This window comes from Polypterus senegalus, chromosome 11, assembly GCF_016835505.1.
Source record: "Polypterus senegalus isolate Bchr_013 chromosome 11, ASM1683550v1, whole genome shotgun sequence".
Lineage (NCBI taxonomy): Eukaryota > Metazoa > Chordata > Cladistia > Polypteriformes > Polypteridae > Polypterus > Polypterus senegalus.
Genome location: NC_053164.1, coordinates 81227792 through 81245431, shown reverse-complemented (window position 1 = coordinate 81245431; position 17640 = coordinate 81227792). Strand labels below are relative to the sequence as shown.

The 17640-nt window shown below is 36.9% G+C and overlaps 1 protein-coding gene across 1 annotated transcript in view; it reads right to left on the bottom strand.

The window, feature by feature from the left end:
* drap1 (DR1-associated protein 1 (negative cofactor 2 alpha)) overlaps positions 1-17640 on the bottom strand; it is a 42985-nt gene extending 25345 nt beyond the window's left edge. The window contains exons 1-2 of the mRNA XM_039769170.1: positions 17432-17640; positions 1582-1654 (exon numbers count right to left, since the gene is read on the bottom strand). Coding sequence (XP_039625104.1) covers positions 1582-1654; positions 17432-17473 — 115 coding nt within the window. The 5' untranslated portion in view covers positions 17474-17640. The remainder of the gene's footprint in view (positions 1-1581; positions 1655-17431) is intronic.

Sequence of the window (17640 nt, the reverse complement as noted above, 5' to 3'; positions counted from 1 at the left end):
GTATGATTTTTACACATAATATGACAGCTAGATATTACTTTATAATCATCACAATGTTTAATAAAGGACATCAAAATTAGACTTTAAAACTTTCTTTAAGTTACTGATATTCCAGGGCTAGCTATACTACAGAAATAAATACTTACAGCCACACTTTATCATACACTAGGGGTACAGTTCAAAGATGCTGATTATTTAAATTACTACATCTTGTGACATATAAAGATAACAATACTTTACTGTCAGTCAAAACACTGACTAAACTTGAAGCCGGGGTGGACACTCAAGCTACTTCACAATCCCTCCATGGCTCTAATTGTTAAACTACTTAACAGGATCTTTCAAAGGAACAAGGGGCATTTTTAGCACATTTTCCTTGCAGTTTGGCAAAAGGTGTCCTGCCTGTTGTCAGCGAATTATAGCTGTGACTAACAGCTAATTATCGGCAAAGAAATATACATTGGAAAGTTATACAGCTTTGTCATTGGTTCTCAGTTCTACAAATTAAAATTGACTTATAGCTGAAAATGACCTATGAAATCCAAAGAATAGGCCAACTAATGGTGAAAAGTTGCTGCTTGTTCTCCATGGTAAAAAAAAAGACTTGCGGCAGTTAAAAGATAAATGAGAACATTTTAAATGTAACTGTAATTACTCTGACAAAAATATAAGTAAACAAGTATCATTTTCTGGAACTACTTTGAAACATACAATTTTTCAAGAAATTTGCTTAAGTACAAGCAACATAGTAAATGTAATACATTGCTACCCACTTCTACCTGTGTGATTTTGACATGGGTTGTCCTTTGTCACGTGACCGCAGATGGCTGCATACCTGTAATTTACTTAATAGTTAAATGTGTTTTACTGCATTTGCAAAGAGACAAAACAAGGCCAGAAGAGATCAGCAATCTGATGCCAACTGAGACTCATGACATTATAGCAGCTAAGTGTACAAGAAGATTATAAGTGGGCAACACAAACACATGCATTGATCAAATTCTTGTCTAAGCTAACATTATGCCCACAAAATTTTCTTGAACATTCCAGCTTGCATATACTGTACATTATGCAGACAGACAAGTGCCAAGGAAAAGTTAAATTACAAAAAATAAAAGAAAGATTTCAAACATGTATAGTATATAAACTGATTATTAGGCCAGAAGAAACGTCATATGGCATACTAAGCTTAATTTTAAACTTTTGTTTTTTTAAATATTCTTCCTGCAGGTTATCTGAATAATTTTAAACATATCAGCATGCTGAATTTGACACTTGTCTGCATTTCAACTTTATTCAAAGAATAAAACCATGAATAGTATTAAGAAGCTGTTGTTGAATTAAAATGTATTGCAAGTTTTAACAAATAAAATGTATACAATGTACATTTCTATAAACACAATAGATTTTATCAAATTTATTGAAAAAATGTTATTTGGAAGATAATTAATTGCATCTAAATGTCACTAACACACACAAGTAAAGACAGCTGTTGATTCTACAATACATAAACAATAAGCTTTTAAACAATTCAATTCAACTTGCACCTCATTTCAGTAAAGTAGATACAAGTAAGGATACAGATAATGACAGGTACTGCAGCTGCAACTTTACCAATCTCTTCATCAGTCTGCATAATCTTCTTTATTCTAGCCTAAGAAAATCAAAGAAAAGGACCATTAGTGCATTTTGCTTTGAATTAAAAAGTAGTTGATCCTACAATATCTTATAGTCACTAAGGTGCCAATTAGTATTTCTTATTAAAGTAATTCATATTAAATTCTGCTTATACTATTAACAAGCTAAAATTACATTATTCATTGCAAGTCCCTGAACTCGTAACATGTATTGTGCTCAGATGTTTTAGTTGTAGAATAAAATGCTGGATCCACTGAGCCTCACTTTTTTGGTACATTAAACCCTACTATTTTTCGTAAACAAGCATATGCCATTGATAATTAATACCTACTGTTCTTAAATCAGTCTTCATGCCACATAGTTTTCTGTCAAAAGGGTACAATTAAGAACTCCATTTCCCCTGAATCTTAAGAAGCATGGTAAGATGACTCAATAATTCCTTAAAGGAATGACTCCACCAAAATTCAGAATGATATTAACTTGACAATTAACTCATTAGGGGATAAAAAAAAAATACTTTTACGGATAATTATTTTCTTGTTTTTTGTTTTGTTTTTTTTCTTTGTAGTATTGCAGCCACTGAGTTCTAGGCTTAAATCTCAGCAAAGGGACTGTCTGAATTTTTTCTCCCCATACACATGTACTGCATCTTCCTGAATGAATATAAAGATGTAGATGGTAAGCTGATTAGTGACTTTAGTCAGCAAAATGTAGATACTGTATTGTATACATACACGAATATTTACACAAACATACATATACATGAAAGAAAAAGTTAACAGGGCTTTAACTTAAATGTATCACAAATTAACAGACTAACTTATAAAAGACAAAACTGAGAACCAGCTATTCAATAAAAGAATGTTACTGGACAGTCAGAATGATATTAGATAGGACAGATTGTGTTTATCTAAAATATTAAAATTTCCTTGTGGAAGATACAAACACTTTATGCTCTAATATACAATGATATGCATCTCAGCTTCAAAAAGCATTTCATAAGATATTTAATTAGATGACCATTATTAAAATAATTAAAAAGATACTGATTCAGAGTACGCAAACAGATCAACAGAACTAATCGCTTTATTAACTCAGATTGAAACTAGGGTCCCATGCAAGCAAGCACTAGGGCTACCATTTTGTAAGTTTATACATAACTTAGATTAAAGAAAAGGTTAATTAAGGCAACAGTAACACCATAGAATCTACATAATACCTTCAGTGAGACAATTTGAAAAAAATCAAAGGCAAATATGGTAATTTTAATGTTTGTATCTAAAGCACTCTTCCACCAAATGCTACAGGTGCAGTCCCCACATGTAAACTAGATTTCTTTCTGAAGAAGGTGTGTGTTCAGAAAGACATCTTAGCAACACAAGAGTACCAGTCGAATGGACCACAATAGCACTAGAACTGAGTAAAGCAATAGTTATTTATAAATTAGGCAACATACAGTGGCTTGCAAAAGTATTCGGCCCCCTTGAACTTTTCCACATTTTGTCACATTACAGCCACAAACATGAATCAATTTCATTGGAATTCCACGTGAAAGACCAAAACAAAGTGGTGTACACTTGAGAAGTGGAACGAAAATCATACATGATTCCAAACGTTTTTTACAAATAAATAACTGCAAAGTGGGGTGTGCGTAATTATTCAGCCCCCTTTGGTCTGAGTGCAGTCAGTTGCCCATAGACATTACCTGATGAGTGCTAATGACTAAATAGAGTGCACCTGTGTGTAATCTAATGTCAGTACAAATACAGCTGCTCTGTGATGGCCTCAGAGGTTGTCTAAGAGAATATTGGGAGCAACAATACCATGAAGTCCAAAGAACACACCAGACAGGTCAGGGATAAAGTTATTGAGAAATTTAAAGCAGGCTTAGGCTACAAAAAGATTTCCAAAGCCTTGAACATCCCACAGAGCACTGTTCAAGCGATCATTCAGAAATGGAAGGAGTATGGCACAACTGTAAACCTACCAAGACAAGGCCGTCCACCTAAACTCACAGGCCGAACAAGGAGAGCGCTGATCAGAAATGCAGCCAAGAGGCCCATGGTGACTCTGGACGAGCTGCAGAGATCTACAGCTCAGGTGGGGGAATCTGTCCATAGGACAACTATTAGTCGTGCACTGCACAAAGTTGGCCTTTATGGAAGAGTGGCAAGAAGAAAGCCATTGTTAACAGAAAACAATAAGAAGTCCCGTTTGCAGTTTGCCACAAGCCATGTGGGGGACACAGCAAACATGTGGAAGAAGGTGCTCTGGTCAGATGAGACCAAAATGGAACTTTTTGGCCAAAATGCGAAACGCTATGTGTGGCGGAAAACTAACACTGCACATCACTCTGAACACACCATCCCCACTGTCAAATATGGTGGTGGCAGCATCATGCTCTGGGGGTGCTTCTTTTCAGCAGGGACAGGAAAGCTGGTCAGAGTTGATGGGAAGATGGATGGAGCCAAATACTGGGCAATCTTGGAAGAAAACCTCTTGGAGTCTGCAAAAGACTTGAGACTGGGGCGGAGGTTCACCTTCCAGCAGGACAACGACCCTAAACATAAAGCAAGGGCAACAATGGAATGGTTTAAAACAAAACATATCCATGTGTTAAAATGGCCCAGTCAAAGTCCAGATCTAAATCCAATCGAGAATCTGTGGCAAGATCTGTAAACTGCTGTTCACAAACGCTGTCCATCTAATCTGACTGAGCTGGAGCTGTTTTGCAAAGAAGAATGGGCAAGGATTTCAGTCTCTAGATGTGCAAAGCTGGTAGAGACATACCCTAAAAGACTGGCAGCTGTAATTGCAGCAAAAGGTGGTTCTACAAAGTATTGACTCAGGGGGCTGAATAATTACGCACACCCCACTTTTCAGTTATTTATTTGTAAAAATTGTTTGGAATCATGTATGATTTTCGTTCCACTTCTCATGTGTACACCACTTTGTATTGGTCTTTCACGTGGAATTCCAATACAATTGATTCATGTTTGTGGCTGTAATGTGACAAAATGTGGAAAAGTTCAAGGGGGCCGAATACTTTTGCAAGCCACTGTACTTCCTCTTTTGTTACCTGTTCTTGGGATCCTGTTTTGTTAGTGTTGTCCATATTAAACCACACCTTACAAACCATGTGGTGAAGCCAAAAGCTCAGTGATATTTTTTCAGATTTTATGTTGCAGTTGCAAAGAGAATTACCAAGTAGATCACATGCCATCTCTTATACGATGCCCCATATCACTTCTCTTTTCATTTGCGTGACAAAGTCTTCCTGATCTGTCGTTCTGACTGATAATCTGCACTATCTTTAGACTAAGATATCTTACTAAATGACTTTATACAGTGGTCAGGAGAACTTGATGTTTGCAAAGTATACGACTTTCATGTGTAGCATACACACTTAAATATGAAGTACAACTCTGTTTTTGTTCCAGGAATATCTTCATTTTTTAAGTTTATCCACTGGAAGTTTTTTTTTTAAACCAACAACAGATGTGTTAAGGGAAACGGTTATATAACAGGGTCGGAAAAGAAGGAAGTGAGCCTTTTTATATACTGTATATTAATCCTGAGGGAAAATCATCTTTGCACATGACCTGGTCCTGGAACAGGCCGCTTCAAATACCTTAAAAGGGAAAACACAATGGATCACTGTAAATGTCTCAGAATGTCATCAGTCTTCAAGTGGTACAGGTTCTTTTGGGTTGGCATCTGTTTGCCAGAGGCATGGGCTCACAAGCTCTCAAGTCCACTGGTGCTTTGTAATATAAGCAACAAATTGTGAAATTTTGAATTTGGGGACAATTTATTATTATAACTGCAAGACAATGTGGAAGACAGTTTAAAGGAAACTGAACAAAATTAAACTGAAATATATTGGTTAAAATGTAATCAATTTTGATTACAATTATAAGGTTAATCCACTTACAAATCAAATGTATCATGTTGGAAATAACGTAGGATTACATCCAGCATAGGATGGAAGGTCTGATTAAGTACATCAGCAAATTGTTTTCATGACTAAAAAAAGAAAGACCTTTGCATGCAAAAAATAATGAAGGCTGGAACCACTTTCATTTGCAATCTTATCCTATAAACATTTGCAGTACCTAAACTTTTTAATGCAGGAAATATAAAAATTACAACAGAAATGGTACAAGAAAAAATAAATAAAACCCTTTCAGTTCAGGTCTACCTGCTTTCTGCAACTATTAACTGAAATATTTTGACAAAAAGGAAACATTTAGTGTGTTTGCAGAAAGAAAAAAATTGAACCTTTATTTAGTAAATGAAATGTTCCTGTGAACTAATAAGCAACAGGATTCTTATATTTCTGTTCAACCTTGACTGCAACAATCTGTGTATGTGTTGCGTGTTCCATAGATCAATGCCTCCACAAGCAGATCACCACACATATACACATATAAATAAACAGATGTCACACTGTAACTGGACAAATTTAAATTTTAATATATGGTAATTTCTTGTATACAATGAAGGTAAAAGAAAGTAAACATTTCTCCTTTAATTAAAATGTTTTATTAGGCACAATAATTAACTGCATATTTAAATTTGAGTATTTTTAGTATTTCCTGTAGAAATTATCTAAATCTGATTCTTAAATTACAGGATCGGGCACCAAACTACACTTGCCTAAATACCCACATTCAATCACAGTGGTACAATTAAGACATCTTCACCCTCAAAAAGCATTTGCTTTACGCCAAATTAAAATGATTAGTGATTCTTTTATTTTAAATCTTCACTCATTTCACTTGCGTTTCACACTGCAAACTTTCAAGTGAACTATAATTTAATATTAAAAAAGCCTGTGGACTTGTAGTGGACTTTTTTCAGTGAGCAAAACAATTTTTTTTTTTTTTTCCCCCAAGAAAAAATAAGATCATGGAGGGTTGACATAATAGCTGTTTGTGCACTGCCACATTTGCAATAATTACAGTGCCCTTCATAATGTTTGGGACAAAGACACATTTACCTTGAATTATCCTTCTGCTCCACAGTTTGAAATTACAAATAAAACCATTCAGACGTGATTAAAGTGCACATTGCAGACTTTCATACATTTCAGTAACACAACGTAGACACGACACTTTTTATTTATGGCCTCCCCATTTCTGGGCACCATAATGTTTTGGACAATTGGCATCACATGTGTTTGTGATTATTCAGGTGTGTTTCATTGCCTCATTAGTGCCAGCATAAGATAATTATTTTTCAACATGAGGAGAGCAGCTGTGCCAATAAAAGTCAAATAAGTCATTATGAAGCTGAGAAACAAGAACAAATGCATACAGACATTGGTAAAACTTTAGGATTACCTAAAGCAACTGTCTGGAATATCATTAAGAAGAAAAAACACACAGGAGAGATCAGTAATCACAATGGGACTGGCAGGCAAAGGAAGACCTCCACTGTTGAGGACAGAAGAATCCTCACTACGGTAAAGAAAAGGTCTCAAACGCCTGCCTGTCTGACAGATCAGTAACAGTATTCAAGAGGCAGATGTCTATGTGACAGAGACTAAAGACTGCAGAGGACATCATGAACAAAAATACAGATGCCACACTGCAAGTTGCAAACCACTAGATGGCCATAAAAACAAGATGGTCAGATTATAGTTTGCAAAACAGTACTTAAAATCGGCTGCAAAATTCTGGAAAAAGGTCTTATGGACAAACGAAAAAAAAATTAACCTGTATCAGAGTGATGGCTAGAGCAAAGTGTAGAGATGACAAGACACTGCCCAAGACCTAAATCACACCACATATGTCCCAAACATTATGGTGCCCTGAAATGGGGGAAACCAAATAGAAACATGTTGTCAGTTCTACATGTTGAAACCAAAATGTATGCAAATACCCATAAATTTAATTCTGCACTGTGCATTTTAATCATGTCTGAATTGCTTGATTTGTAATTTTAAACTGTGGGCGAGAGAGATAAATCAAGGAAAATTGTCTCTTTGTCCCAAACATTATGGAGGGCACTGTATATTGTTACAGAATGCCTATAATCTGATAACTAGAAGAATACATGAAAGTATTGTGCTATTTTACATCCTAAAGAAATTACCATTATTCATCTAGGAGTTTCTACAGAAGATGGCAAGGTTTGCTTAGGGCATACAATGATGCATTTCAGTTTCATTTAGAAAGAAGCTATGCCAAGCAAGTTTTTTTCACTCTGTTGTTTCATGAATGCAAGTAAGAATTTAATTGTACTATGTACACGATAGTAATGACCCTATACAGCTACAAACATGTTTATTCTCAAGTAGTCTACATTGGGTTGAGTAATGTCAGTCTTAGAGGGGAACATCAGATGCTGGTTTTCATTCCAACCCAGATGCTTAATGAGAAGTCGATTATTGCTGATGAAGCACTTATTGCCTTAATGCTTCGTTTTCGTTATCTGCGTCCTTAAGGATCCCCACCCTTAATTTCTTATTTTAGTCTTCTAAACTGCTGCATCCACTGTTTTTTAATTGCTTCACATTAGCTATAAGATACAAATGACAAAGGAAGCAACACTTCTTCCTCTAACTTGTTTCCATTTACACCCACCCGTGTGTATTCATCATGAACTATCTGGTTTAATTAATTTAATTTTTATGTTGCTGCTGCTGTGTTCATCTAAATGTCCTCTTGGGGTTAATAAAATTTATCTAATCAAACAAAATATTTGGAAGAAAACTGAACAGAAAAAAGTGAAGGACTGAGAATCAATCATCCTTTTTAAGGCTTCAGACCATTTTGGTGATATCCATGGATAGGAAAAATATTTTCGATAAGAATGACCTGATATTGCAGATTTAAAACAGTAAAAAACATAAAATCAAATACAATATGTCATTGGCAATGACTGATTCTTCATTAAGCAACTGTATTGGAACAAAAATCTGTACCTACTATGGCCCTCCAGGACCAATGTTGCCACCCTTGGTCTATATGAATCGAACCCCTATTTAATTTATCTCAAATCACATCTGCTACTCTTAGTCCTGTAAATACTTGTTAATAATTCTCCTACTGTATTGTATATATAACATTTGTGTGCACTGTGTCCAAAGAATGAACACACTGAGAGGACTCCCCACCTGCATGCATAAATCTTGTAGTGTATGATTAGTGTATTTGATGGATGATTTCATGGCAACATGGCTATTCATTTCTTGCCACTGCTCCATGGTTTGGTCGACTCAATCATAAGTGATTTAAATAAAGTCAACTGCAATCCAGTTCTGAACATGAATCAAGTGGTAGACTTGCTCTGACCGCGTAGTACTCATTTGAGCTGTTTAATGCAAGATGTGTTACATTTGTAAGTATGCTTGATTTATTTTTATGATGAGATTGCCTAATTACCGGTTGCAATGGTGTAGCCTTTACTTAGATTGTATACTAGTTAGACTGTTGTTGTGTTCTTGTTCTGTACTAGAATGCTATTGGAGTGTTCACATCTATCTAAATGAACTGAACTATTGGGGAAATCACTTCAGATTCTGACCCAACTGCTCCAAATGAACCAAGACTGAAACATATTTAAAGTCGCCAATTAACCTAATATATACCTTTCGACTACAGTCTACAGACAAAACCAACAAGTAACATGTGCAAAATCACTTCTGGCTCCATAACAAATTAGCAAATTGTTTCTGTGGCAGGGCTCAGCAATTTGGAAGAGTCTCAAAGTACAGCTGCAGCTCCTCAACATCGAGAGAAGATGGTGGAAGCAGCCATTCGCACAACCCATTGGCAAACCCAGGACACACTAGAGAGTTTTCATCTCTCATCTGGTTTAGAAAAGACTTGGAACTGCACAATAGGAACTGCACAGCAAGGAACAAGGAGGTCTCTGCTGACCTGCAGCCATAAAGACATTCACTAAGAAAAGTGGTTTGAGAAGAGATGATGAGAATTCTACAACCATAAATGCGGTTATCCTGAGCAGGGCTGCAGACTAATTTACTAATTCCTAATCTCCCTAAATGAATGCACATTCAAGAACACATTTGAGAAGAGATTTAATTATACATTACTGTCAAATTCTGCTACAGAACAATTTATTATGACAGGTTCAGAGAATTAAACCTGTTTAGTCTCAAACACAAGAGGCTGTGTGGGTATCTAATCCAAGTCTTCAAACTTCTTAAAAACATCAATATAGTAGATCCAGCCAAGTTCTCTCATTTAAACAGTGAATTATGTACAGAAGGACACTAGTGGAAATTAAGGTTACCGGCTTTCAGGAAGCACATCTTTACTAACAGAGATGTAGGATTCTGGAACAAACTACCAAGACATGTAGCTGAAGCAGAATCCTTTGACAACCTTTAAGAAGTACTTGTATGAAATACTGGGACATATTAGCTATTAGATAAACAAACAAGCTTGCCGGAGTGAATAGTCCTCTTTCATTTGTCAGATTTCCAATGATCCTTTCTCAATGTTTATACAAACTACAGTACAGGGTATAGTTTTTAAGTCTGTTTTTTCTCCCATATTTCATAATGACAATCTTAAATTGCCCATCCCTAATATAATCTTCTTCTTAAATTTAGTGTATTAAATAGTTTGCTATTTTCAATAGACCTGGGGCCTTTAGTTTTAGCATATTATCTTCATTATTACAAAAAACCCTCAAAAACCCTCATCAATTATTTATTTTTCAGTGAATTCACTCCTGTGTATCTTACATTATCGTTTATCTAAATAGTAGGCACTCAAGTATGTGATGTATAAAAGTGACGCTAATCGATTAGTAGTAATCCAAGTACTCCTCATTGTTTTGAATGACTTACTACCTTGAAGACAGCACAGTGATTCTGTGGTATGCATTGCTGCCTTATAGTTCCAGAGTCCTAGGCTTGCATCTCAGCCATGATTTTGTCTGTGTGGGGTAATTTTTCATATAAACCCAATATAGCATTACACGACTTCTAGCTGCAAGAAATGCCAGACTTGGCCACTGCAGACACTGATCTTGTTGCCAGAGCATGTCAAATTACACAACTGCATGATGAATTTCCAGCACAGTTTCACACTTCCAAACAATTGCACATTCACCTCTTTTTCCTACAGTCACTAATGTGCTGCCTAACTGAGCTGGTGCTGTACAAAGAGTTTACAGATATGGCTAGTTCTTTTCACCATTCTGACATGACAAGTAAAACACCAGACCTCAGAAAGACATGCCTCAATTCCGTTTGTGAGGTCTAAAACACTTGCGCTGCTTATTCCATCTCGCTGTCTTATATGCATTGTATTTCCAATGAACATTCATTGGTTGTCAGCTTTCATGCCCACAGAACCTATCCCCTACGACTTAAGACAAAATCAATTGGTTTTGTCAGGTAAGCAGAGACCTAGTTGGAGTGCGTCCTTAGGTATGTCAGACTATACAGCTAAAGGTTAGGGGAATGTGCCACAAATTTCTCCAACTTGTTAAGATTATTCAAATGAAGTCTGCAATTATAAATTGACGGAATAGTTATCTCATATGACATTGTCTTCAGGTGCACTGATGTACACAACATTTTTCCAGTAGTCAACAAATCCACCCCACCACCCTAAAATATGCCAGTTATGTTCCAATGTCTTTATTGAAAAATACATCCAGCTTTTCCTTGTGACAGATGCTTAAAATTTTACCACAAAACAGCAGTTGGTGTGAGATTTCAACTTTAAGAAGCGGACATTTGTCTGTCCCTTTCACCAATAACAATATATGCTAACTGGTAAACCTTTTTCTTTGTTTTGTTTTTTTAAATACCTGCTCTATGTTGCTAACTTTTATGAGAGTCTAATTCTCTTACTAGTTTTTCTTCAGGACTAACGTTGTGTGGCTGGATTTGAATTTTGCCTTGTCTGTGATGCTGTTAGGTTACTCTTTCATGGATCAGGTGGATATGATAATAGACAGATGGACTGAAGGAATGGTTTGTAGCAATTTTTGCAAGTCCAGAGTGTGATGAGGTAGGTGACTTTGATCAAAATACAGAGTTGTGTGATTAACAGCAATTGTACATCAAATGATTTTAATAACCTAACTGTATGTAATGCACTATTTTAAAAAGGCGTTTTTAAAATTTTGATCAAGACCAACATACAACATATCACCTACATGAATGAAATAATTAAAACGTATGTATTTGAAAAGTTTATCTAAATGTAAGACGTAATAAATACATTTTCAAGTGCATTCTGTAATGCAGTGTTTTTCAACCACTGGGTCATGACCCACTTTTGGGTTGCAGGCTGTCACCAGTGGTTTGTGAGTTGCTATTGTTTATATTGTAGAAGGTCTGCCACTGTAGTGAGCTGCTACTCCAACTATCGCCCACTTGCATTATCATTCAAAAATTAGTGAAGAAAAAGAACATACCATCACACACATTTTTGCTTTTCTATATGTCATTTCAAAAATAAATGGCAAGTGATAGGGAAATTCTAACTCAAAGCCCTAAACTTGTTCTATGAACACCAAACAAGAACAAAAAACTACAACAGATTAATAGGAAGCCTTTCATTTAAGGCTGTATTTTTATGTACAGTAAATTTTATAACTATAAATTCCTTACTTTAAAGATAACAGATTTGACAGCTTTATTAAACCTACACGTAATTTAATAGTTCAATTAAATGGGTAAAAAGTGCAACAAAGTATTTTTTCTTCTTCCTTGAGTTTAATATATAGTCAGTATGCCGGTGCATCTTTTAAAGATGCAAGCTTTCTGAAACAGCTGACCAATTCAAAATCAGTCTGACTGCTAAGGAATCAAAATCATAGTCTGGAGAAATGAACATTTGGGCAGCTTGTTTGAGAGACTCCTGTTGGGTATGTATGGAGACAGTACATACTGACACAGCTCACGGTCAAAGTGCACAAGACACTACTACCATAACATTGTGTCCATCAAATTCTTCACCCAGATCCAACAAAACAAAAACAATGTAACATGGTCAAGATCATCCCATTCTTAGTCACTTGAGCCTATCAGTGCACATTATGCAGAAACTCAAGTCAGTGCAAACAAGTAATGATTTAAATGCTGAAGCTCAACAATTAATCTATAATCAAAAAACAAACTAATGCCTTCTTATACCAAAAAAATGCTTCCCTCTCCCCCACTCCTTTTTTTTTTTTTTTCAAATATGTCAAGCTATTATTCTTAAATAGTAAATAAATGTAGAGAAACCCACATACAATATTACAATCATGTGTTATATGACTTTTCATTTCCTATTTTCAGGCATTATACCAAATCAAACAGTGTAAAAATCAGGGAAACTGGTGATTTTAGGTGGTTTATGGGTGGACAGAAATGGCAAACAGCTATTGTCTACATCTGTCCACCCCTTACAGGTAGTAGCTAACAAGTAAATATAGGGGTCCAAAGGATAAAACAATACAACAAAAGGACAAGCTCACTTTAAAATGTGCCTCAAATGTTAAACTACATTAACTCATGTATTGTAGTAGCTTGTATAAACTGTGGAACACCACTTATGGAGAACAGCTTTATTAAACTTTACTATTGAACTGTACTTCAGAGAACAATACAGTGTTTAGAACTGGATTTGAGGAGATTGGGTTTGAGAAGTGATATCCAAGTTAATCCCATGACCCACACTCACTGCCAATCTTTACAATAACATCACAAGTCTAAATCACCTTTTCTTGTCCACACCTTCTTAAAATTACTTTAGGCTCGCCTCAGATACATGCTTATAGTGTAAGTATAATACAGGTGCTGGCCATAAAATTAGAATATCATGACAAAGTTGATTTATTTCAGTAATTCCATTCAAAAAGTGAAACTTATATATTAGATTCATTCATTACACACAGACCGATGTGTTTCAAATGTTTATTTCTTTTAATTTTGATGATTATAACTGACAACTAATGAAAGTCCCAATTTCAGTATCTTGGAAAATTAGAATATTGTGAAAAGGTTCAATATTGAAGACACCTGGTGTCACACTCTAATCAGCTAATTAACTCAAAACACCTACAAAAGCCTTTAAATGGTCCCTCAGTCTAGTTCTGTAGGCTACACAATCATGGGGAAGACTGCTGACTTGACAGTTGTCCAAAAGATGACCACTGACACCTTGCACAAGGAGGGCAAGACACAAAAGGTCATTGCTAAAGAGGTTGGCTGTTCACAGAGCTCTGTGCCCAAGCACATTAATAGAGAGGTGAAGGGAAGGACAAGATGTGGTAGAAAAAAGTGTACAAGCAATAGGGTTAACCGCACCCTGGAGAGGATTGTGAAACAAAACCCACTCAAAACTGTGGGGGAGATTCACAAAGAGTGGACTGCAGCTGGAGTCAGTGCTTCAAGAACCACCACGCACAGACGTATGCAAGACATGGGTTTCAGCTGTCACATTCCTTGTGTCAAGCCACTCTTGAACAAGAGACAGCATCAGAAGCATCTCGCCTGGGCTAAAGACAAAAAGGACTGGACTGCTGCTGTCCAAAGTTATGTTCTCTGATGAAAGTAAATTTTGCATTTCCTTTGGAAATCAAGGTCCTAGAGTCTGGAGGAAGACAGGAGAGGCACATAATCCACGTTGCTTGAGGTCCAGTGCAAAATTTCCACAGTCAGTGATGGTTTAGGGTGCCATGTCATCTGCTGGTGTTGGTCCATTGTGTTTTCTGAGGTCCAGGGTCAACGCAGCCGTCTACCAGGAAGTTTTAGAGCACTTCATGCTTCCTGCTGCTGACGAACTTTATGAAGATGCAGATTTCATTTTCCAACAGGACCTGTCACCTGCACACAGTGTCAAAGCTACCAGTACCTGGTTTAAGGACCATGGTATCCCTGTTCTTGATTGGCCAGCAAACTCGCCTGACCTTAACCCCATAGAAAATCTATGGGGTATTGTGAAGACGAAGATGCAATACGCCAGACCCAACAATTCAGAAGAGCTGAAGGCCACTTTCAGAGAAACATGGGCTCTCATAACACCTGAGCAGTGCCACAGACTGATCGACTCCATGCCATGCCGCATTGCTGCAGTAATCCAGGCCAAAGGAGCCCCAACTAAATATTGAGTGCTGTACATGCTCATACTTTTCATGTTCATACCTTTCAGTTGGCCAACATTTCTAAAAATCCTTTTTTTGCATTGGTCTTAATTGATATTCTAATTTTCTGAGATACTGAATTTGGGACTTTCATTAGTTGTTAGTTATAATCATCAAAATTAAAAGAAATAAATATTTGAAATACATCAGTCTGTGTGTAATGAATGAATCTAATATACAAGTTTCACTTTTTGAATGGAATTACTGAAATAAATCAACTTTGTCATGATATTCCAATTTTATGACCAGCACCTGTATATACACTTTAAAACAGAAATGCATTTAAGTATTTATATCATGATACCTGCATTAACTTCGTCCAAAGAATCCTACTGCACTTTCCAATACCACAATGTCAGCCAAAGAACATTATAGCTATAAACTAAAGTCACCAGCTTAATATGCACAAGGGGGAAAAAGTCTTCCTGTAAACCTCAAGTTGGATTAAGTAGTTGGATGAATATTTGTCAGTTTCTCATGTATTTTTGTTGGGCTGAAGATAAGACAGCTTCAAAAAACTCCTAGCTTTTGCAGTCACTAAAAACATGCCTCAATGGCCAATCACAAAATTAAAACAAAGCAAGTTTTAATTGATGAAAGCACCTCAAAAAAGAATAACCAAGAACCTTTGCACCCCAATGAGCACACATTGTGGTCAAACAGTATCCGTCAATGATGCCTCATCTTCCAGGAGAATGGATCTAATCCGCAACTCTTTCACCAACTGTATGGAGTTCATATGTTCTCCCTGTGACTTCATGGGATTTTTCTCCAGAAAATCTGGTTTCCATTCATCAGTATTGGCTGTTGGGAAATGATGAAAGTCACAGTCCATATATGATCTTGCTGTGTCAATACAGGGTTTACAATTCCAACTGAATGGCTCCCATTTCAAGGTTGACTTTATTAGCCTTCTGTCCAATGCTATATGGTCAGACCCTACCCCCAGTGTCCCTGCATTAGGTAAGTATTTTTAAAGTGCATAGATAGATTTATAGCTTCTCTCTGTCATCTTTCACATCATGTGTTAAAAAAAGTTGTTTACATTAGTAAAGTCATATTGCAAACATAATATTCAAAGTTAGGGCCAATGGCAATCTCAAAAGGACTTTATTTTAATATAAGAAATAAGTAAGTTCAGTATCAAGACATGCAGTATTGTATGTTTTCAAGTAAAGGACAAAAGAGGTTGCTGCAACAGATGCAATAGAAGTCTGATGACATTTAAGCAGTATGTCTGAAAACCACAACCAATACACGTTATACTCCAAACCATGTTTGATCCAATTCAGGATCAATATGTCCTGGAGCCCATCTCTGCACCACTGGTCACAAAATAGTAAACAGACCTTAACAGAGCATCAGGGCAACCTGGAATAGATTCTGGCTAAAAACATGTTTTCTTACTACTTTGCATATACAGTATACAAATACAGAAATTCCTCATTTTTTTGTGTAATACACAGGCATCCCTTATGAGCAGCTGAAAGCACCTACAGAACTGTTACCTGGATTGTCGTCTAGAATAGGCGAAGCTATCTACAGGCAATCCATATTTTTTAAAGTATGCCTATGGTTTGTGTTGCCATTCATTTACAGTGGCAGTGGATACCAAGTGAAATACAACATTTATGACACAATTGCTGACATTTTTTTTGGTTTTCCAATTGGAGCACAGGCAGGTCAAGTGACTTCCTCATGGTCACACAGTGTCAGTAGCAGGACTTGAACCCACAACCTCAGGGTTTGAAGTCCAAAGCCTTAGCCACTACACCACACTACCTATAAAAATATAAAATGGAGATGACATGAATGAAACTCTTAAGCCTTTAAAAATAAATTGGCAGAATCAATAACGATGAAACAGTTTGGATCATTGTCCTAAACATGCAAATGTGCAAGGTACTCCTTTGCATGGAAGACGATATACTGCTGAAAACGCTAAAGTTTACTCTAAATACCATACAATTTCTTGGGAGATGAACTGTATTCCGTAAACAACCCAAGGGGAATTTTCCTTTAGAACTTTCACTTCAACGTAACGAATCGTGCAGTATCTCACCCGTGCATTAGCTGAACGACAGACATACAGAGACAGACAGACAGACACACAGACACCAGGCTGTCTTGTGCCCCACTACATCCTGACATGAAGCGATTTCGAGACTGCATCGCTTTTTGTTATAAGTTGGTGGACAGATGGTGACAGCGATCATCCATCAATGCCACAAGCAATGCTGGGGTCTTTCGAATAACGCGCTTTCCATATCACTACAATTCCCTCACTACGTAAAAGTGCAAAACTCCATTAAACCTCCCAGCAGACTTTTGCTTTCAATCAAACCGCTCATATGCATGATATGCTATGCACCACAAAAAAGAAAAAAAAACAAAACTTTTTTTAAAATCTAATACCATCAAAAAGAAAGCGCGAATATGCATAATAAGAAACGCTTTATGAAACATTCGAAAAAGAAAGCGGAAAGTTGTTTCCGGCGCCCGCACATTCTCGTAATCCACTGAAACGTGTAGCTTTCGGTTGCCATGCCTACAGTGAAGTGTCTCGGAGACGTTGCGCAGGATAGTCCGCGGCTCCACACTACCCGGCAGGCCTCTCCACTACCTTCTATGAGAAAATAGTGCAGTGATTAGTCGTCATTATACTTACTGGAGGGAACCGGGCGTTGTATTTCTTTTTCTTGCTCGGCATCCTGTGTGGTACTCTTCGGCTTCAAAAACTCGTTTTCTTTCCCCCTCCTGTTGCAAGACCGTACCGGCAGCAGAGCCTTCTCCCGAGAAGCACAGAAGGTTCCGCTGGGTCTTACAAGCCGCGGCCTCGCCTGCTTCAAGCCCAGTCCTCCCTCAGCCGGCAGGGGG